The sequence below is a fragment of the Dermacentor variabilis genome, chromosome 11 (assembly GCF_050947875.1).
Source record: "Dermacentor variabilis isolate Ectoservices chromosome 11, ASM5094787v1, whole genome shotgun sequence".
NCBI classification, from domain to species: domain Eukaryota; kingdom Metazoa; phylum Arthropoda; class Arachnida; order Ixodida; family Ixodidae; genus Dermacentor; species Dermacentor variabilis.
In genome coordinates this window covers 32,022,843-32,045,887 of record NC_134578.1, presented here as the reverse complement: position 1 = coordinate 32,045,887, position 23,045 = coordinate 32,022,843, and the positions used below count along the sequence as shown (strand labels likewise).

Here is a 23,045-nt window from a genome sequence, read left to right as displayed (position 1 = left end):
ATTTGGTGAGTGTATATTTTACTTCAAATATGCATAAGCTTTTATAGCCTGTCCAATGTCAAGTGTCACTGCCTCTAAATGTGAGACCCGTAAAAGAGTGCCCATGGTAAGCAGTTGCAGCGCTGGACAGTTAACTAAAGACGTTAGGAACATGGGCCCTTTGTTGCATCACAGGTGTCTCTGGCAGTCAAGGACAAGGCCCAGCTGGCCTCGTGCCTTCTGGTGATCGCTGGGCAGCGCCTGCACCACCTGCTCTTCATGAACGACGGCCACCGACCCAGCCAGATGGCGCTGCTGTCGCCTCACATCAGCACTTGGATTCTGTCCCTGGTACGTCCCTCGTCGCTCGCTGTTTGGCATAGCAGCTTTTATGTATTTTTTATTAATTTATTTAACAATGTCCTTACAGGCCTCGTATGAGGCATTTGGTAAGGGAGGCGTTACAGTAGGACGTTAGTGTTAGCGCTTGCGAGAACAGCGCAGTTGGGAAACAGGAATAACAGGACTAGCATGAGGTTTGTAGGGTCACGACATCTGGCGCATTTCGTTCCTTGAACTCAAGATCTTTTTTTTGGCTTGTTCATTGCTTGACAGTAGCTGCACTTGGAACCACGTGTGAAACGACAAGTGACAAAGAAATTGCGTGCCAGCAACAGAACTTGAACCAAGATTAGCACCGCAGAGGCCACGCACAACGACCACTGGTCGATACGTTTGAGAAAGGAAAGAGATAGGAAATTTATTTATGAATAGGCTGTGCGGTTGGGCTCTCAATCTGGAACAGAGCACCAAGGTGTCATGGCAAAGTACGATAATGGCTGCATGCATGCAATGGCCATCTGTCTTCACGAGACAATGTAACACTGCAGCTTTAGCTGTTGTACTGAAGCTTGTGACACTTACCACAAGTACTATTGGAACTAAAAGACGATTTGTCTGCCAAGCTACATCTTTATTTTAGTCTTGATTTCTCGTGGTTGGCCAGCTGCTGTATTTGCACGAATCGTAATGCACACCTTTTTTCAGAGAAAATAGGTCCGGAAATTGCCTGCACGTTGCAGTCGGGTACAAAAGCAAAACCGTAACCACAACAGGCTACCATCAGAGCCGTCAGACGCAGTGTCATCGCTATCATGAGACGGCAACAGAGCTCATTTTCGTGAAGGTTCTGTGGATTCATTTTGCACTCTACAGTCAGTCGCTTTCAGATATACTATCACTTTCACAAGATTTCGCGTGATTCTGCACTCTATGCGTTAGCTTACACAGCTGCCAGTGTTTCTGGTGTTGTACCAAACTCGCTGTTTGCACGTATTCCAGAAACGCTCTCAGCCGCAGACTTCGTCAAGTTTGATTCGGAGGCATGTAAAATCTCGTGAAAATGATATAGTAGTACATCTCTAAAAGTTATGGCTCAACAGGTACCATACCTGTGTGCTCAGTATCTGTGGCCAAGAAAGCATAAATGGCAACAATGTGCCGCTTTGATTATGGAAGTTCATTTAAGAAAAAAGTTTCCCTTCGTGAAGGTCAGTTCTGCAGGTCTCGCTCTTTCTAATTGCAAACATGGGGGCCTGCTATATTTGTCTTTTATACATCGGGCGCATGTTACATTTAGGTGCACTTTCATTTTTTTGCTTTAAACCCGCAAAAGTTGGGCACGTTAGAATCGTGTTAATACGGTATGTCTTCAATTTATACCACGCTTCATTTTGGCTAGACACGCACCCATCATTCTTTGGACCTCAATTCATGTGTCTTGCAAATAACAAAACCTAGTGCTATTGCCAAACTGGAATGAGTGCACAAATTGGACTATCATTATACATGTGCGTCATTACCAGTTTCTTGCAATTTCTGAATTGAGCTCCCTATTTTTGTGTTTATTTTCAGGACCTCAGCAACCTTCGTTGCTGCAATCCGCCAACAATGCAAACAATGAACCTCCTTCAGAACATAGTCAACATGCTTCCGGAAGATCACTCAGAACACCGACTGGCGTTATCCTTGTTAGATGTCCTGGAATCCCTACCCGAGCCTTCTTAGCCACAAGCCAACGTTGTGTAGGCAACGTTCATGTGATATCAGTTCAGGGTCTGCAGTGACAGCTGTGACTGACTCAACGTTCAGCTGGTTCCTTGATGAAACCAACGTTTAGCTGTGGCACTGCGTCTAACTTGATGATGGCTGACAGGCCCCATAGTGAAGACATGGTGCGTGTTTGACCAGTGAACTTCCGACTGATGGATTCCCAGCAGTTGGGCTTCTGACAGATGAATTTTCCACCTGATTAATTTTTGATAGGTGGACCTCTTAACAGGTGCATCTTGTGTTGTGTCCTTTGACACTGATTGTCTGCAAGCGATGCACGTTCATTGAACCGTTTTTAATTTTCTGCGCACGTAAAGGCACCACCGTAGTTGCAAGTCATAAAAGGTTTTAGTCTCAGAAGATTATTTGTTTATCGTCTACGTCGTTCCAGAAACTATGTTGTGTTAACAGTCTTGTTTTAAAATGCCGGGCCACATGTATAAACAATGAAATTAATGACTGCAGCTCGTTTGCTGACTTTTCTTAGTCTTTACCAAGCAGAGTCAGAATGCTAATCATTCTTCGTGATCACATCAGAAGTGGCTTTCTGGTGATCTTTAGTCCTGCCTAAGTGATGCCAGACCTGCTGCGTTCCTCATACCAGCTAACATAGGGTGCTGATTGTCAGCCAACACTTCAGCATCTCATAACCTGTGCCAGCAGTCTATATTGCGTGATGGTGGCAATACTTACTTCTTCAGGTCAATCAGTGCTCTTGACAATGCTTGCGGTGATGTCAGGAATACTCCCTTTTAGCTGTCGGAGTGCAGTGATACTTGTGTCCATAGCAGAGGTACTAAACCATGTACTCGTCGACACAGGGGCATGGTTAATGTTCTTAGGCCCAGTGATATGTAAGCTGCTAGTCTGTCGAATCCTTAGCTTTGTCATGTTGACAGGACAAGTAAGGGTGATTTTAACATGTCATAGTGCTATGTCATGGCATCGGAGCTTGAAGTCTCATTGTGTATATGAAACAGTAACTCCTCTTAGCACGCCTTAAGCACTGATACAGAAGCATTAATGTGCAACTGTGTAAAGTTGGCAAAGAAAGCAAATATAGAACAATTTGCACAGATTATGCAGCACACGAAATTGCCAATGCCAGAGATGCTTTTCTCATGGTAACAGGGTTTCCTTTTTGCTGAGTTCCCTTACTGCTAGAGCCGTTGTGAAATCTTTAAGTTTTGCTGACAAAAACTGCACCGTGGTTGCAGTTTCCTTGGCATTGATGAAATGATTGTCAGCTCCTGTACTTGTGTTTGATCAGTTCCTCTAAATTTCCCAATTGTAGTTGGCCTGTCAACAGTAAGCCTGAAACCTAGCAGTCCTGTATGCCAAAGGCAGTGCAAGAGACTCTATATTCTAAGCTTGTTTATTTTCGCCATGTTCTACGCGACAATTGGCAGTCAAAAAAAGAAAGAAAGCAAGACTGGAAGAATTAACTTTTGCAGAGGTTTAGACATGTTTGTTTCAAAGTGTAAAAGATGGTTTGCAGATGTGCAGTCTTTATCAAAAGTTTAGTAAGCTCCTCATACAAGAAAAAATCTTCAGCGAAGTGCTCTCGTGGGAGCTTAGGGCTTTGGATTGGCTAAAGTTCCGCAGTGGCTTCAAGCTATCCTGACAAAGACCATACAGTACCTTATGGCCATAAATTCAGCATACTTACTGTGTCATCTCACTGTACATAATTTTAAATGGCCAGAATTTATTTACAACAGCAGTAGTATTTGTGCTGCATTGCATAAACAGTTGAAGTAAGCTTACGTTTAGCTCGGAGCGCACAACAATACGAGACGGCGAGGAAACAAAACAGTTATTTCATTACGTTCTGAGATTGCTTGTAATTACAGAGCCTAGGGCAACTTCTTCCTCTATGTCCGTGACTTTGTCTGGACTTTGTCTTCTTGTTCTGCAAATAAAATGTACAAAGGGGTTTCTGAATTAGCCACTTTTCGCGCTCAAGTCAAGTTGAAAGGGATGAATATGCACTTTTTTTTTTTTTTGTCAATGACAATTGCATGCACTTCTTGCAGAGACATTTGCCGCCTATGGTAGTGTTGAACCTCAACATAGCGCATTATCGAATGTCAGAAAATAAATCTTTGTTCCTTTTTTTCCCACTGGAATCTGTATGCAAGCATATATAACGAATATACACTTTCATGAAGGTGCTAGATGCAACTTCATTGTTTGACTGCATGGTATGTAAATTGGAATACCAGGCCCGTATATGTAAATATTTGGCTTTTTCTCAGATATTGCAGTGCATAAACTTTTAATGCTGACTGTACGTAGCCGCTTCCAAGACACTCGGGTAATGGGAAGATCTGTTTGGTTCTACAGTCACGTCTCATAAAAGCAACGTGTTATCGCAAACGACTGTTGTCATTGATGGCGCTTCAGCTTTGCGAGTCCCCAACCAACGACCATGTGTATTCCACGAAAAGTTCACAGGACACATAACTTGCTAAAGAAAAAGTTGAATTCGCACAAAGCCTGAGCAGGTATCCTCAAATTCAAAATTTAGATCTATAGTAGTTGCTGTGACCTACACATTGATCCATTAAATTCAACGCCCCATGCTTAAATGAAGCAGAAATTCACTTGCCTGCTGTAACAGCATCGTCCGTGTGAACACCCCACTTGAAGTTCAATCTCTGGTAAACAGCCTCACACCTGGTGCACAGGCGGCCCTCTTCACTGGAGATGTTGCGTCGACACCGCTCACAGGCGGCCATCTTTGTGGGCTCAAGCACAACCAACATCTTTTCGTCCGCTGCGAAAAGCGTACAAAAATAACTTATGCAGATCCCCGTGCACTGTGCAAATAGGTGTTATATAAAGCATTTTGGTAGAGCATCTGGCTTTCGTGCTGGGGTATCCAGGTTCAATTCCACCAACAGACACGCAGTTAATTTATTCTGTTGGAGAGGCCCAAAACAACGCAAGACAAGAAGCTACCTGCCTTTAGCGAATACAGCAAAGTGGCTTATATTTCTAAAGGGAAAACAAAAGAGTGAATCAATTCAGACTCTTTGGATTGCCCTTCTGGAGACTTTGCAACATTTTATTCGTGCCGAGTGGTGATGTAATTGCGGAAAAAATTGCTACTGATGGTGTCGTGCAATCCTTCTGCAACTGAAGTCAACCGTAGCACAAGTAGTTAAGTAGCCGATCCACCAGTCTCGGAGGTCATGCTGTGACAGGTGCAACTACCTTTGAGTCACATGGCCGCACAAAGAGGACGCCACGGAGAGGTGGCCCCAGTGAGTTAATCTGTCGAAAAATCCAATGAGATCGGCCAAACTGTCCTTCCATTTATTTTGAAGTGCAGCATAATTAACTTTTGCTTCTCACTTCCTCGCTACAATTTACCTACGGTACATGTAATAACAGGCGCTGGGACAGTACTCTTGAGTGATTATGTTTAGGGATATGAACCATTTCACCGGATTTCGATACCGGATGCTTCGAAGTAAATGGCTGAAAGCATTCCTGGCACTCTGTGAAGAAAGTGAGCCTGGCACGTTGCCAGAAATGCTGTCGCACATATACGCGTGCACGTCTGGTGCAGAGTCGCACGAGATTTCACAAAAGGGATTGTATCTCCAAAAGTGATCGCTCAATAATGCCATCGCTGATATCGCAATTTTTACACTAACTGTGTGAAGTCTTCCCTATTTTTCCCCGAGACTTTAGCTACCATGGCTGGCCGGCTCCAGTAAATTGTAGCTGCAGCCGCTTCCTCTCCTCGGCTGGCTCCACACGTCTTTTTCTCGCTTGTAAAAGTTGTGCACTTGGTAAAAGGGACGCTTTTGACAGCTTGTGGCACTAACGGAGCAGTTTAGCTTGACTTTAGCACCCATTTTAATGCACTGGAATGGCCACTGACAACTGCAAACACAAACGCATTGACACAAAATTGCCAACAAACACTTCCAATAGGCTGACCTGCATCCACAATCACAGCCCTGTCAGAATCGACTTGTGCTATCAGCTCATCCTCTTGTTCAAAAGTGACCGAAGCCACTTGCAGCACATCAGTCAGCCCTGAGTGAATGGCTGCATCTTCTGGCTGAAGAACCTGCAATGAACAAGTCGCATCATATTCTCATGCTTTTCTGAACAACTGTTTATGTATTTAGGTTCAGAGTACCAATAGATAAAGAGACATGCACCTAACACCAGTCCCTTCTGCTTTTGAAGTTTGTAGCTACAACCGTGGCAACAAGTGGTACGTGGCACTGAGGAGGCACTGTTTTTGCCGACACTCGTCTGCTATAGTAGTATTGATACCTCCATACATTCTGGGCTTTAGCGGCACAGACCAATGAATAATGACACGATGCTACTGCTAACTTGTTGGAATGTACGCTTCGCCATTACGGACTCTGTGTCGGCCACTACGATCCTGCTTGGACGGAAGCTAAGCGCCAGTTCTCCAGAGTGCACACTTCTGTCAGCTAGGGATTAACGGAGCAAAGCGGGCACTTCTCTGTAGTCCCCAGATTTATCTCTCCGGACTCGCACATGCACACACGCTTCACGCAAAAGGCGGCGCAGCTTGACTAAACAAAGATGCAACCACAGTCACAGGCTGCCACAGCAGATCTCGGGCGTAGTAAAGGGACTGACCCTAAGACAGGTGGCCAAAGGGCTGTCCCCACGGGCAGTGATGATCTTGATGTCGTGCAGCACTGGCCGAGACTTGGCAACAGCTTTATTCACGGCTTCTCTCAGCTTTGCAAGTGGCTTCTCCAACTGGGAGAACTCCGGCCGTTCCCAGTTATTCGGAGGCGTGCGCCACACGCGCCGGAAGACACCGGTGTCGTCTGCTCAGAGGGCGGAAGAAAAAAAAGAAAGACACATCGAAAATTAGCCGCCAGACAGGGAGCCGGCAGCGGTCAAGAAGAGCTACCTAAATCTACCACAAGAGGTAAGACACGAGCCAGTAAATGATGCAAAACATCGCAAAACAAATGGCGAAAACAATTTTCTCGGGAAGTTGCAGCATTGAGGATGGTCTTATAACTGCTTATCAAGTGTCTTGAAAAGCATCCAAAGCTTTACTTACAGAAACATCAAATAAGTTAACTGTGAACAAAATTATGAGGTTTTACATGCCAGAACTACATAATAATTCGAGGCGCAACCTAGTGGCAAACTCCAGGATACTAATTGTGACCACCTGTGTTTGTTTAATGTGCACTTTAATGTAAGAGCACATGCGTTTTCGCTTTTCATCTCCATCAAAATGTGTTTGCTGCGGCTAAGATCGAACAATTAGCTGTAAGAAAAAAAAATCGCCACTGTTGCTTGCAGAAGCTCTTCAATTAGACAAAAAAGCTACAGATATGCATAAAAGACTGGATTCTACTTTTTGCTGCAAGATCAGAGAAAGTGTATAAAGTGTAATCGGCTTTGGTGATGACCATGGCACCCTGCGACATTTCAACGGCTTGTATCCAATTCTCTTGGCTAGCAACTCTACAATTCTGTAGTGTCACAGTGCACAGTACTGTAAATACTGCCACAATGTCTAGTTACTCTAGTACATTTTCTGCGAAACCTTGCACAATGGACCTGCTGACTGGATTTAAATAAGAACTTACACTTGCCAGGGTCTGCATGGTGGTAGAAAACTTCTTCCGCAAGGTGCGGAACTACAGGAGCGGTAAGCTTCACCAGCACGTCTAGCACGTGGCTCAGAGCCGTTTGGCAGGACCTCCGACTCACGGAGTCCTCCACGTCGCAGTAGAGCCTGTGAAGGCACAAGATGCCATAGGGAAACCACAGTGCAGCAACAAACGTAAGCAATGAGAAAATTACTATTTTTATCAACATGCATTTATAGCCTTCGTTGTGGCTTGTTGGTGGGCTAATAGTTGGCTATGGATAGTTGTTGAAGTGTTTAGCAATGCAAACAGATGTAGGGAAAAAAAATCAACCCGCGCAACGCACGGGCGTTTGTGTGCGCTTGATTTTGCATAAATCTGAACATTGCAAGCTGTCACCTTAGTGGCATTGTGTGTGCAAAGTTGTTTCCATTTTCCGGAGACTGTAACTGGATGGAAGGGTTATATGCCTTACACACATGTCAGACAAATAAGTTAATCACCCCAGTTTACCCTCCTGACTAGTATCAATGTATAGTGACCAGTTCTCACCTGTCCTTCACAGCTTGGAAGTAGAAAGACGATGCTTCATTCACAACAAAGTTTAGCACAGCAGAACAGGCATGGTTGTACCTCATTTCATCGTACAGGGACATAACCTGATAAAAAAAAAAAAGGTCAATGTTTGTGTTGGGGATTGCACACGCTTTATCTTGAGCAGCAATGAACAGAGCCATTTATAGACACCATCAGCTACATTTAACTGCTACAAATGCATACCTATCTTTGTTAGGAATTATAAAACAGTAATAATTTTGCACATCAATGCACTGAGAAAGTTTAGCATTTTATTGTGATGACTGTTCATGATAAACCTGGGTTTATTTTTTCTTTTGTTTGTAACCTGAATCAACTGAATGTTGCTTAAATAGGAAAGCCAGGTTGCCTGATTCTCCCAACTAAACTGGCTGGCTCTCTTGTGATCAGATTTCACACACAAACACATTTCATAGTGTCTGCAGCTTAATATGTATGCACATAGTAGTGACTGTGAATAATGCAGTGGCAAACTTTTGAATGATGAAACTAACTTTTATTGGGCAAACTTGTGCCCACAAAAGCAAGTTACGCTCGAAGCACAGCGATAACTGTAAACACGAAAATCTGATCTGTCGGTCAAGCGCATCGCCTTTTATACATGAGTCATCGAAAGTTCCAGAGTAATCGCTGGTGCCTGCGTGTCTTCCAGAAAGTTCTACACAATTCGTCTCGCACATGCAATCAGATTACACAAGCTTTGGTGACAACAGACAGCAGGTAGAGCCATCGGTAACATTAGAGAAACTTACGATACATGCAGGCGCATCCCGCACTGAGCAAATACTCACACCAATTTACATTCTGAGAGATAGTGATGCTGCATGAAAATGCAGCATGCTGAGCAAGAATCCACAGCCTTACCCGATTGTGAAATCCGCCCAGAAGGTGAAGCATGAACCGGTCTAATGGGAGCATCTCTTCGTACGGCAATACGTGGTGCGAGTGATCGAAGTCAGAGAGTGCTCCAAGGCAGAACCTGAGCGTGCCTCGAAGCTGCAACAATGGATAAACCGTGTTAAATATCTGCAAGGTTAACTCGTCATCTAAAGAGGTTTGCCACAGCACTAACCAAGCACACTGAAGAAGTGAAAACAGCAAGCTTTTGGTCAGGCTTCGACACTAGAGGGAGCCACCTGACACAAATTTTCTGTGGGCTCCCTGCTGCAGTATAGATGCACGATGCAAAGCTCCAAGGATGAATGCAGTTGTTTCTGTGCTGACACCAATAATGGCTTGCTTTGATACAAGATTTGAATGTCTCTTTTCACCTCTTTTGACACACATGCGAAAACACGAGAAGTACGAAAATGTGGTAAGCAGACAAGTACAACCACGGCCACTGAATAAAAAAAAAAACTGTGCGGCCTGCCACGTCATGCGGGCTGCAATGGGAGTGAACTTGACAGCCGTAGTTGCATTCTTGGCCGCTTTGCTCGCCTGAACGGCGCTAGCTGTTGGGGATGGGATGCGTCGGCTTCTACGGGCGACGGCGTTCCAAGCGCGCTCCTGGCACATTTTCTATGCCGACCCCAGACAACAGACCCCGACTGGCAGCACCGTGGCTGATGACACCGTTTTCAATGCATGCGGCAGGCTGCACCTTTATTTTTTTTTATCCAGTGGCCGTTGAACAATAATTTCTGGAGTTTTATTCAGACCTTTGCAACGTTTTCCTGGCACTCTGCCAGGACATGCTTGGCAACAGGAACATTTTCATGGTTGCTAGTGTGGGCGGCAACCCACCACCGAAGCACGTCGACTCCAAAGGCGGGGTCCTTTTTGAGGTCCTGAAGACAGGTAAAAGCAAAGGCGAAGTAAGTGGCAAGAAACGGGTATTGTTAAATGGCTCCTTGAATTAATAAGTAATCAGCTCTTTACACATAACTCCGCCGAGCTAGCACACTGCAATCGCAAAGGTGAAGCTAAACTACTACTACATTCCTCGTGTTTCTATTTGTTTCATTTGCAGAGGAATTGAAGGAATCTTGGCTTAAACAATGTATAAGTGGCGAAGCAAAAGTCCAGGAAACTTCTTGCAAGGGTATCTTCAGTGACATATTGTGCCCCCCCCCCCCTTGTAATATACGATTTTTTTTTTCCTTTCTTTATCCCTCCTGCAGAGAGTAACACATCAGCCCTCACAATGGTTCAACAGTACGTATACTTTAAGCTGTGCAGTTTTCATGGTCAGCTAATAGCAGGTTAGCTCTACACTATCAAGAAACTGGCCATCTAATTCTAAAAATCAATCTTTTTCATTATATACTCATTAACATCACTTCCCTGTACCACTTATCACTGAATTAATCTAGCTCATCACTTTCCATTTTGGCTTCTGTTGCTATTGGTGCTCTTTTCTCCAAGTCTAGCTTCGCTGCCTTTTTGCGCTGTGCATCACTACATGGATGCAGGTGGATTATCTGCTTCAGCTCAAAACCTAGCCAGAAAAGTGCCAAGGTTTATTAGCAGGTCTCTAGAGAGGTTATTAAAATAGCAAGCAAACCCACAACACTCACTTTTCCACCCTTTGTTATCGTCTCGGGGTCAATGACGTTCCCCAGCGACTTGGACATCTTGCGACCCTCAGCGTCCAGAGTGAAGCCGTGCATGTACAGTTTCCTGGCGAGTCACCGGACAATTATTTCAAAAACAAAAACAAAATAAACTAAAGGAGTGAGAATTCTTCTGTAGTATTGAATACGCAAGATCGATCTGCCACTTTAAATGGAGCATTGCTTCCGACATAGTTGCTTGGCACAAGGTCATCCACAGTACTGCTCACAAGCAGTTTCGCAGCAGCTTCCCAACATTTAGACATCCATAACTTGCTCGCAAGGTATGACATGGCTTTCGTAATACACATATCCCAAAACTGCTTCCAGCTGGGGTTATCAATGGGCAACCTACCTTATCTGTGTAATACATTCTCACATTTTGTCACCACGTTTCTTAGGAAACATGAGGCCTTCTGCTTTGTTGATTCATGGTCGAATGACAACACCTGGTGCCCGTGTGCTTAGATTTAGGTGCACGTTAAAGAACCCCAGGTGGTCAAAATTTCCGGAGTCCTCCACTACGGCGTGCCTCATAACCAGAAAGTGGTTTTGGCACGTAAACCCCCCCCCTCCCCCCAGAAAAAAAAAAAGAACACCTGGTGAGCTATCTAGAGACAGGGCAGTGATGCATGTGGAAAAGAGGCTTGTCAGCTTAACCTCTCCCCAAACTTCACAGGCTTCCTTATGCATGCTTGCACGCACTATGTATCACATGTGCATTCGTGTATGTAAGATGTATGTGCATGTGTGATATAAGATGGCACTATACACCCACTATACATGATATTTTGGCTATGCCACTGCAACAGGGGCAGCTTCTTTTACGAAAGTGAGCTCAGTTATAGCTCACAAAAGGCTGGGATAGGAATGTTTTTTCTGCTGGTTGCCCCATCCTTAGTGCCTTTGGTCTGAAAATATGTCGCTGCAAAATTACTCGCGCATCGCTTAGAGCCATTGTTGGATCTATGTTGCCCTAACTTTACGTGCTGCAACGGACGTCCACACCTCCTTTCAATGGGGGCGAAATGCAAAAATGCTTGTTTACTGTGCATTGGGTGCATGTTAGGGAGCCCCAAGTGACTGAAGTTAATGCACCAGAATCCCCCATCACGACATGCCTCATAATCAGATCACAGTTTTAGCATATAAAACCCAATAATTTCAAATTTCAATGTTCCACAGCACAGTGTGAGGCCATAAAGAATGGAGCTCTAAGCCTTTTCAGTTTCAGGATGTTCACTAGCTTTCAAGGTGATTGAAGGAAGCCCCTGCGTTCTTGCCCCTAGGTTATGCACGTGACAAACGGCACCAGTGCATGAAGCATCAATGCATGGCCACATGCAACCGATCAAACTAGCTCCACAAGATTCACTACACAGAAGCAAAAATTAATACTACAGCTTGTAGTACAAAAAGTGCATCATTTTCCTTCACAAAAGAATGCACAGGAAGCTTGACAAACAGGGCTGAATCAAGGTCAGTTCGTATTTCGAGCTGGCAATTTTCGGCACGTGCAACACTGATGTCGTCTGCTCTGAGGCTTAAGCTGTGCGATGCGAAGCACCTCGTCCACTACCTGGCCACATCTGAAAGGCATGGAAGAAGGAACAAATTTCTGTGCTCACTATAATACACTAAAGAGTAACTACCCCCATTTGCATAGAGGTACATTCACGTCTTCCCATACAAAACTAGGTGTGTCACACAGTGTCCCGCAGATGTGATTACCTGTAAGGTGCTCTGCCCGTAAGTGCAACACTCGTGAGTAGTGAAGACTGGAACCAACCTCGAACCTGGTCGAGGCCTTCCAGGTAGACGTCTGCTTGGCAAGGTTCTGAAAGAACAAGTGCGTCTGCAATAAGGGACAGGAATTTTTACGCATACGTGCTGCATCACTCTCAAGGTGTGCATGGGAGCAGTCATCCTTACAAGCTCTATTCAACGAGTCAGGCTAACCAAAGATGACCTCGTTACTGCTTTTTCTGTGGCAATAAGGAAGCAGTGTATTGAGGAAAAGTTATAAAACATAATTTGAGAATGTAGTCACGTGTGAACAATAGAAAATTTATTTATGAGCACATAAGCTGTACTTGCATTTTACTTGCATCCTCCTAATTACAACAATCAGGAAAAAAAAAGAAGAAAAGACTGAGCTAATAATTGTGTACAACAATGCCTAAAAGTAATCCCACATAATAATTTTCACGTAAAGCAACATAGCTTAGCATGCTTATAGTTATCACTGCATCCACTGCTGCTCTCTGTTGAAGTGTGGTATGACATTACGGCAATACTTTTGTTGCCGTGAAGCCACTGCAAGTTTTTGTGGAACATAATGGCAGCTTGCAGGAGACAGCTTTTTCTGCCATTAGAAAGTCGAAATAGCTTCAATATGTTCGTATTTTTCTTTTACTTACCTGGAAGAACCATCTTCCAACTAAGCCCACTGTCCAGCCAGATGTCCATAATGTCTCGGCCTCGTGTTAAAGCCGCATCCTCACCAACTCCAAGCTGATGAAAAGCAGTAAAACATAAAAAAACATCGCCACATTCAAAAACAAAATTAACGTGAGCTAGACAGCAAAAGTGGCAGTCAGCAAATGGTTAAGAGTTCCCGTTTTAAGCGACACAAAATCACAACTACAGTGAACTGTTTCAAATTGACCCTCAGAATTGAAACTCTCATCAAGATTTTCTTTTCTGTGGACTTCCCATACGTTATGTTGTTTGTCTTAATTAAAGACTTTGTCCTCAGCTTTCCTCTCTTCTTCCACTCCCTTGCACCATAAAACCCCACAGATCATCATCATCATCTTATTCAACTTGCTGCACCACTATTTGCGATTCACATCCAATGGAAACCTGGCCTTTGATGTTGATGTTCTGGCAAAAGGTTTTCATGTGCTTCTTTTGTCTGCAGACCAACTTTTGGAAAACTTTTCTGCTCACGACGGCTATGTTCCAATCGACGTTTCATAAATCAATGACTTGTCACCACATAGTCTTACAGACAAGTCCATTCTGTCTTCTAAAGCCACTATGCCTAGCACAGGGGTGGACAAACTGCAACTTCCGAGTCTGAGGTTCTTTCTTTTTTTTTTTTTTTTGAGGGGGTGGGGCGAGTCTACTTGCATTTCACAGCTGACTACTTGGTGAGACAAGTTACTCTGTGCTTCTGACCTACATGTATGCAATTTACTGCACTAGCTTTTGCTGAATTAGGCAATTTTTGCAAGCACATTTATTTGCCGCTCTTGGATATTAGGCCATTGCTTCTAACTGAGAAGGTAAGAAAGCCAATGGCACTAAGGTTTGTTTGAAATTACCATGTTTTGCAGTGGCTTGTGAACAATGTGGTCAACTCCCTTGAAGCGCCATGATTATGCCTGGCCACCCACTCCTTCACCAACACACAATTGCTAAAGATTGGCAGGACAGCATCTAATCACTAAAGGCAATCGAACTGGCTTGTCAAATGAGCTCTTCATGTACTACAACTGTGAGCAAATGAAACACAAACAAAATAGGCGGCATAAAGTAGAACACCTCCATAATACCTTCAGAGTGCTATTTTTATTTTGCACGGTTACATATACAGTCGCCAAAGATGGTAATGGCCCTGAACTAAGGTGCCTAAGCCAACATCGTGTAAGTTGGTGAAAACAGAATCAACAGAATGTGGTGATGTTTCAAATAACCACAATACTACGTCAAAAGAAGGGGCAAAGGGCAGTGCTCCAGACCTGTTCGCGCACTTCATCAGGCAAAAGCTCCTTGTCAGTGGCTGTCCACCACACGTCCGGCCCTCTTGCATTCATAAGATTGCAGACGTGTCTGATGAATTCTCTGCAGTTTGATTTTCAAGATGAAATAGATGCACAATGTAAGCGCAGAGCATATGCTCTGCTACTGCTCGGAAGTTGCACACTTGAACGAGGTACCTCTAGCACATCACAAGTTGATGACTAAATCCAGTCTGAAATGACATGCTCACACAGACACCAATGCTGTGTTAAAGTTGTGTGTAATTATGTGTGCATCTATAGTAGCTCACAAGGGCCTGGAGAAGCAAAAGAACCAAGTAAAATAAGTAATGAGGTAAATGCTAAAGGCTTGAACGAAAAGTCATGGTGGCACAAGAAATAGTACTAAGTCATACAAAAGAAATAATTTGTGGCTTTGTATCGGTAAAACACCTGAAATACTTTATGCTTCATCTTGGAATCTCTGCAGTATGTAGGAATGGCATATGTAAATACATGAGAACGCCAGCCGCAGTAAAAGCTAAACGGTCGAAGGAATAAAAATTAGAAGCGTAAAGAATGAAGAATGGAAAAATATTCGGGTCCTGTGTAGAAAAGTAAAAACATGTGGACACTGACTAAAGTAAAATACTACAGCCTAAAGGACAAGGAGTGAAAAACTAAAAAGCTAAAGGGTTGGAATACAAAGATACTAAAGGTCATTTAGGCTACCACATGGGAAGTTGGTAAAAACAATGACAGAAGTAAAAGCGAAAAAGACTAAACGAGTAAAAGCTGAAAGATGCTGCAGTAAACGCTTCTTGCATAGGAGCAGAACCGTCCTTTAGTTTCCTAGTTTGTGGCCTTTTAAGGACTTCTTTAGCCTTTTAGTTTTTATTGCCATCAGCATTTGTGTACTCTTCTATTGTGCCATGAACATTTTATAGTGACAGTCGCCAACCAGGGAATGTGTCCATTGCCTGTCAAACTAGCAAATAAAATTTGCAATCACCTTGAAGTGAGTGACCTTTCATCCTGAAAAACCACCGGTATTGGGACGCCCCAGTACCGTTGCCTGGAGATGCACCAGTGGGGCCGCTGTGCCAGCTGGTTCTCAAACATGGTGCGCGCTGATTCTGGCAAAATCTGCACTTGTTTGAGGCAGTCCTGTTGAGACGAGGACAGAAAAAAATAAACAATGCAAAAAAAAAGTGAAGGAAATGATTAGAATAGTACTCATGCATCACATAGTCGGAATGTTCAATAGTGTTAGCCGTATTCAAAGTGATTCAAAAGAGGAGCGGCAAAATTGTACATTTTAAAAAGCGGTTACTGTATTTACACACTGTTTAAGCTGGTTATTGGTTGAGTTCAAGCTAAACTGCTTACAGATAGTACCAAGAAACTCGCAGGACAGTTATGAGTGTATAACGTGCATTAGGTTGTGGAGCAGACCAGGCATTTTCACTCCCAATCTCAAACTCGCCAAATTTCTTGGGAGTCTGAAGGTCCTGCTTCCTCCGTGACATTTCAGTGTAAAGAAGGTTTTGTAGCGCTCTTGTTTAAATTACTACGCTCCTCTCCGAGGCTTGAGTGCTCGCCGGCTTTCTAAGCGTATGCTGGCGCAGCCGAAGGTGGCGTGACAGCAATGGGATGATGATTATGAAATGATGACAATGGCATAACGACAACAGCATGACATGATGGCATGAGGACAAGGGGATGACTGTGAGTTTATGGCGACCACGACGTCACTACGATTGTATGACAGTATGACAAGAATCGGGTGGCGAAACTAGAAAGACAATGATGGAATGACCCTGATGGCATTATGACAACATTATAATGAATGCATGACAACTATATAATAAAGATGGCATACAAACGATAACATAACCACAATTGAATGACTACAGCTTGATTACAGTGGAATGACGAATAAGGAATGAGGGCAGTATGAGGAGGACAACACGACGACAATGGGATGACAAGTGCATGGCAACGACTGTATGTTGGCAACAGTATGATGAAAATGGCCTGACAACAATGGCATGACGAGAATCGAATGACCAAGCTGGAATGATGTCAACTATGTGACCACCATATGACAACAATGGTGTGAGATGGCGTGACAATGACTATATGACGGCAATGGCACGAGGAAAACTGGATGACGAAGCAGGGACAACGACGATGGAATGACCACAACGGCATGACGACGACGTTGTGGCAACTGCACGACGATGACACAATGATGAAGATAGCATGACAACAGCGTCATAATCACAACTGAATGATGCCAGCATGATTACGATGAAATGACGAAGGAAAAATGCTGATGGAACGGCAACGGGCGCTGTCGGTGGGTTTCGCCACTTGCGATGCATGGAGGTTAACACCATCTGGTGGTGTTCTAGGAAACCAGAAAATTAAGCTTTGCATCACGGTGACTGAACTGTGGTCTCTCACTTGTGGAACCGGATGCGACATCGTGAGCGTTTCTACCTACAAAAGCAACTTTTTGGCATGCCGCCAAGGTCTGTGCCTGCAGATGGCGCAAAACTGAGCGATACGGTGTCACGTGCGCTTATTCCTCACCTTTCTCACTCACCCGCCTCTCTGGATGGCACCAACAGCACAAAACTGAGCAGCGAGCTAAGAGACGCTAACGCCTTAAGAAATAATACTATAGGCAAACTGAAGCAGCTACCATATTTTGAAGCATACGACCTGTTTCTGCAGATAACCTTCAAATAACCGCTTAAGAGTTTCACAAAACTGTGAAGCTTAACACTCTTGAAAATGAAGAATCAATCTATACTGGCTTGCAGCATAGCTTCATGGCAGTGCATACTGCCTCGCAGTGTGGCTTCGCAAAAATGCAGAGCGCACTGCCATGATGCCACACCACGAGGCAGAATGGAGTGGTTTCAACGGCCTTTCAACACGCCACCGCCACAGCCGCAAAGGATGCTGGGAAAGGCAGTTTCTAGTGGACTGAAAAGCAACTATAACTGGGAAAGCGTATATTTTTCTCCAATGTCCTTCTCTGTGACTGACCAACTTAACCCTTGGTTAAAGCTACTAAGGTGCACAAAGGACAAATAGCTGGGACAGACACATATTTTTGTTCGCTTTTGCACCGCATTAACCTTGTGTTGAAGGTGCAAGGCTGTATGGGCAAGTCGTTTAGGAGTGGGTATGGGGAAGGGAGGACCTCCTCCCAAATACACTTCGATGATCACAACAGCCCAATAATTCAACAGTGAAATCCACAATGCAGCGGACCTCTGCATCCAAAAGGTTAACATAAGCCTAAACACAGCCAAAAAAAAAAAAGGAATACGGATTACTTATGCCATAATGGCACTGCCAGGACAGGTGTACGTGCGATCAGGGCATGGTGAGATTAATCTATTCATGTGTATGACCCATGCCCCCAATCTGTACTTAAAGCTTTTTTTTATTTACAGTGCCAGTATTGCATGTGAAAATATAGTAAACTATCTCTCAGTGTACTAGGATAAAGGCTTGGGCGAGTTGGTCGTGGTTCATAACGGCGGAGTTTGCGTAGCGCATGAAAGTAGGGAAGGAAGGACAGAGAGGCGTAAAGAGCGCTAACTGCCAACTGATCTCTATTTGCGGACGAGCATAATACGTACGCGCAACAAACAGGAGGAAAACACGCAGAAAAGGGGGATACGCAGAACCAGCACATCATTAATAAGTCAAATCACTTCAAGTGCCCAAGATTGCCCTGCCCTCGGCCAGGTGATCTCGCTCAGGTAGTGACAGAGCAGTGGAAGGGGTGCTTACGTAGCGGTCACCTAGATTGTGAATGCTTCTATCATTTCTCGGGTTAACTGCGACCTATGCCTTGCCAACACCACGCACTGATGAAGGGGGGGGGGTGCACTCACGATTTTGCCAATTAATGCCAAGATGCCCCTGCACCGTATTGTACATCTGTTTCAGTGCTCGCGCAAACGGTCGTTGAGGCATCTGACAGTTTGGCCAACATAAGTCTTGCCACACTTCAGTGGAATCAATTAAACGACCCTCTTCTACGCACAGGATGAAACCCGCCTTGTGCTTGATGGCACACGAAGAAAAGTGAGCATGTGACGCTCTTTACTCGTCTCTGTCCTTCCTTTCCTACTTTCGTGCGCTACGCAAACTCCGCCGTTATCTCTCCATGACCGAGTTTCTACCATGAGAAAAATACAGGACGCAGCATTTTCTAGCAGGATTTCACTTCTTTAGGCATCTTATGTCTCGGAGTGGGTCCATTACCAGCGCACGCTGCCTCATGTCGTCGTCGAGGTTGATAAACCACTGGCGGGAAGACCTGACGATGACGGGCTGTTTGCTGCGCCAGTCGTAGGGATAACTGTGGGTGTAGCTGCCAGTTTGGATGACGTGATTAGCCAGCAGTTTTGTGACCGCCTCGGAGCCCTCGGTCAGCACCGGAAGGCCGCGCAGCTCTGGCCTGCAGCTCGACGTGAAACGTCCCTCTTCGTCCACAAGACAGTCCTGGGAATATTGAGAAGGAAGGTAAGCAGACCGAGCCTCATCACACAAAGAAGAAATGGAGCTCAGAATGATGAACTCTGTTATGCCCAAACACATTACCACATCAAGGGAAAGTAGAAGAACTTGTTCACCTCTATTTCTGGCCATCGAATGTACAATTGTACAAAGAAAAAATAACGGAATGTTATTTGACTTGTCAGTTAATTAATACAGTCGTTAATTCATAATTGCCTTGCTGAACGATTTACAATTACACTTGTAGCCTTAGCAGCACTTTTGATATGCTGAAGTGAGTGTTTGAATCACAATTCTTCACTCGCGCTTAAATCACAACTCTTAGCTATCAAAAGTATGACATTATTTTTTTTTTTTTTGGCATGCTGCAGTGGAGGACTCCATATTAATTTTGACCACCTGGCATTGTTTAACGTACACATAAATCTAAGTGCACGAGCGTCCTTGCAGTTCACCCTCATTAAAATGCAGCCGCCGTAGCCGGGATTGAACACTCTAGCTCAGCAGTGAAATGCCACAGCCACTGGGCTTCTGCAGTAGATTATCAAAGGTATCAAACATATCACCATACACATACAGATATCACATTTTGTATCATAAGAAGCCAACCAACATTTATGCCAAGCAAAACATAGGGTAAATTACTTTTACTTACTAAAGGAATTATAGAAATGATAAATTAATGGAAACGAAACTGGATGAAAAAACAATTTGGCGCAGGTAGGGAACGATTCCCACGTCTTCGCGTAGTGCGTGCGATGCTCTTGCCAATTGAGCTACCGCGGCGCCGCTTTCCCATCCACTTTCTTGGGTATTTTAGGTTTTCCTACTATAACCCTGGGAGTGCTAGCCAGCGCCACCACTCACAAACCTTGGCGGCGGATGTGGAACATTCTTTCTGCCGCAGGTATCATGAGTATGTGATCTTTTTGGGTAAAGGCAACTGGTCAATACGGTTTCATGAGATATTAGTATCAGACCTTTCATATACTAGCTGACATTTTCATTATGTGTTGAGCAATACGAGGCTAAAGGAGTGCTGACGCATGTTATTGAAGTAGGAACTCTACTGCACATTTCTTGCACGTAAAAGGAAAGACACTTAGCAAGTGCTATAAAAGTTGGAATGCAAGAGATTTTCATTTGACACTAAAGTTTGTCTCAGAATGGTGAACCAGGCATCATCGTCATTACCATGATGTCGTGACACAGAGCGAAAACTGCCGATGGCTTTGCTCGTTACAAAAGAATTATTGAGTACAAGACATTCTTTAGGCTGCACTCGCATAAGGCAGACACGGCAATCACGAAAAGTAAGCAAGTGCATCATGATGTCGCGATGCATCCACCACCTCCTGAATACCAAAATGAAAACTGGCTCACTAGAAGCTAGAAGCTTTGTTCTGCATGACTAAGCCATTGAAATAATCGCAAGCTATTGAAACAATCACAACTAAGGACAGCAGAGCACTGTAGAAAACAGGAGACGATACCTCCATTGCTATACTATGCTTCAGGGCATTCTGGTAGTCTTCAAAGCCATGACTAGGAGCCGAATGGACCAGTCCTGTGCCTTTATCCATGGTTACAAAGTCTCCTGGCAAAAACCTCAGCTCCTTGTCAGGATAGAGGGGGTGTGCGTACGTGGCGTTGGACAACATGTCACTTCCTGCGGATAAAACCGGTAGAGAAGGGATACCAATATGAATCATTTACCACACTTAAAGAAAAAGAGAGAGGCCCTAATTGCAACTTTTACTAAATGCTGTACTCATCACTGTCATTTTAAGATTCAGAAAAAATAGTTCCTTTCTCTCTTTTTTTTCTTTTTTTCAACCCAAGCTTCTCTCACTCTCTCAGTCACTAGGAGTACACTGGTAGCACATAAAGAATGCACTGGAGGCAATCAGTATGAAATGAATGTGATGTCTAGTGGCTAAACAAGTTTCAAAGAGTAGTTGAGAGAATACAGTTCAATTTATGCTCAATGGTATTCACAAAACCCAGAAATCTGACTGCTGAACTGTCTGGGCATATTCTATCTATACCTGGAATACACAACGTACCAGAGAGCCTGTCACTATTGACTGTTTACTATTATAAGTGCTACTATCACTGTAGGCTGACTACATATGGTTGACAGTGTTAACATCGAAAGCAATGCTGCGAGCAGTAGTGTAGTGGAGGGCTGTGAATAAATTGAGACTGCCTGGGGTTCTTCAACGTGCAGCTAATATAAGTATGTAAGTGTATCTTTGCATCCAGCTTTTGTCATGATGCAATCGCTGATATCGGGCGTGGAACCCACGACCTCGTCCTTGGCAGCAGAGCCCCTTCCAGTGCATTCTGGTCGACAAGAACGCAACAAGATGTCCCCACCAGCGCTACTGTTTCCGAATACGTGTTCTGGTCCACGTCTATGATGGTAAGTCCCTCCTTTGCTAAAACTCTCCACAAACAAAACAGAGAACAATACCAGTAGAACACACAACAGTAGCAGTAGCTGAAAGCTGGCCACAACTATCAATTTAAGAACACCAATATGTGCTTGAACACCAGTGTGGCTACCTCATATGCTAAAGCATATGAGGTAGCCACACTGCAATATATAACCTGTGAAATTCCAGAATATATTCAAAATAAAGGCTCTTCAAGTCTTAAATGACAGCAACAATGTCAACTTTCTACAATCAACTTTAATCCTCTCGACATGGGTACCAAATCTAACCCTCACAGGACCACTGATGAAAGCATTTTTGCCTGGCTACCACTATGTATAAAAAATATCCACCTCCATGGGATCTTTTAACAAGTGTTTCACAAAAAAAAAAATGTTGCAGAAATGTAAAACCATGGGAAAGTAAGTTACCTGTGAAAGTGGCTACAATCTCCAAATCTTCTTTGAGCTTTTGCTGAAGATAAGAGACCAGGTCTGAAGCCACGAGCAAGTGTCTCCGAGTGGTGCTCATTCGAACAATGCTATACCTGCGAGTTTTCAAACACTGCACTCACTGGTATACTCATACATACCAGGACAAGCACATTCTCAACCAATGGCCTTTCAGCTTTCCGATACAACTGTGCCAGTCAGACACGCTCGTCTATTTCTATCTGAGAAAATAAACACATTGCAGGAATGCCTGTGCTGGATCAAGTACAGACTGATGGCTTTTGCCTCCCTTTTCACAAGTGCAGCTATTGTCAAAAGAAACAAAGCCAGTACGAGCATCATCACAGCCGATGCAAGATGTCTGGTAAACCCCTTGTTACTGTACTGCTTCACTACTCTGGACAAAGTTGAACTCTCATCCAAATCTTTCAGATCTTCTAGCTTCAGAATTTACACACGACAATGCCAGGACTCCCAAAACTCATGACACTAATCGCTTTGTTTAATTTGACAAACGCTGTACCATGGGCTGTACCTTTGTTCTCTCAACTTACAACAAGAGCAGCAAGACATAGTTCAGACTCATGATACTACTGCAACACTCACGACACTAGCAGCTTTGTTTCTTTTGATAGAGTCTGCATTTACTGCCACTGTACTGACCTAAGGGCAATAATAATGCACTTTTGTGGCCCCTTAAGCACACCTGCCAGCATGTAAACTTTAAAATTTGTAAAAATCTTATGAGCACAACACCGGCCAAGAGGGAAAGGCAGGGAGGGGAACGAATAGCATGCCTTCCCTTTCAAAGCTTTCCCTGAGCACACACTTTTTGTGGGATACGTACGCACTTCGTTAACCCTTTCAGCACCTCAGGTGTACTGGTACATTTTTGCATTTCTGTCCCGCAATGTTTGTTTAGAGCACAGCTCATAGTTCCTGCGGTGAGCATAGGCGTAACCGAGCGAACGAGAACAGCAAAAGATGAAAGAGCGAACGT

The 23,045-nt window shown here is 44.1% G+C and overlaps 2 protein-coding genes across 4 annotated transcripts in view; one reads left to right on the top strand and one right to left on the bottom strand.

The window, feature by feature from the left end:
- The window catches only part of Rab3-GAP (Rab3 GTPase activating protein), a 46,723-nt gene extending 42,513 nt beyond the window's left edge, over window positions 1-4,210 (top strand). For all 3 annotated transcript variants that reach the window (XM_075674595.1, XM_075674593.1, XM_075674594.1), the window contains exons 29-30: window positions 175-330; window positions 1,894-4,210. In XM_075674595.1, coding sequence (XP_075530710.1) covers window positions 175-330; window positions 1,894-2,046 — 309 coding nt within the window. In that variant the 3' untranslated portion in view covers window positions 2,047-4,210. The remainder of the gene's footprint in view (window positions 1-174; window positions 331-1,893) is intronic.
- The window catches only part of IleRS-m (Isoleucyl-tRNA synthetase, mitochondrial), a 32,341-nt gene continuing 13,188 nt past the window's right edge, over window positions 3,893-23,045 (bottom strand). The window contains exons 9-24 of the mRNA XM_075674597.1: window positions 22,025-22,140; window positions 20,649-20,824; window positions 18,901-19,140; window positions 15,620-15,774; window positions 14,608-14,710; window positions 13,282-13,375; window positions 12,593-12,698; window positions 10,826-10,928; window positions 9,968-10,096; window positions 9,171-9,302; window positions 8,262-8,368; window positions 7,707-7,855; window positions 6,730-6,926; window positions 6,046-6,178; window positions 4,703-4,870; window positions 3,893-4,003 (exon numbers count right to left, since the gene is read on the bottom strand). Of these exons, the coding sequence (XP_075530712.1) occupies window positions 3,966-4,003; window positions 4,703-4,870; window positions 6,046-6,178; window positions 6,730-6,926; window positions 7,707-7,855; window positions 8,262-8,368; window positions 9,171-9,302; window positions 9,968-10,096; window positions 10,826-10,928; window positions 12,593-12,698; window positions 13,282-13,375; window positions 14,608-14,710; window positions 15,620-15,774; window positions 18,901-19,140; window positions 20,649-20,824; window positions 22,025-22,140 (2,146 nt within the window). The 3' untranslated portion in view covers window positions 3,893-3,965. The remainder of the gene's footprint in view (window positions 4,004-4,702; window positions 4,871-6,045; window positions 6,179-6,729; window positions 6,927-7,706; window positions 7,856-8,261; window positions 8,369-9,170; window positions 9,303-9,967; window positions 10,097-10,825; window positions 10,929-12,592; window positions 12,699-13,281; window positions 13,376-14,607; window positions 14,711-15,619; window positions 15,775-18,900; window positions 19,141-20,648; window positions 20,825-22,024; window positions 22,141-23,045) is intronic.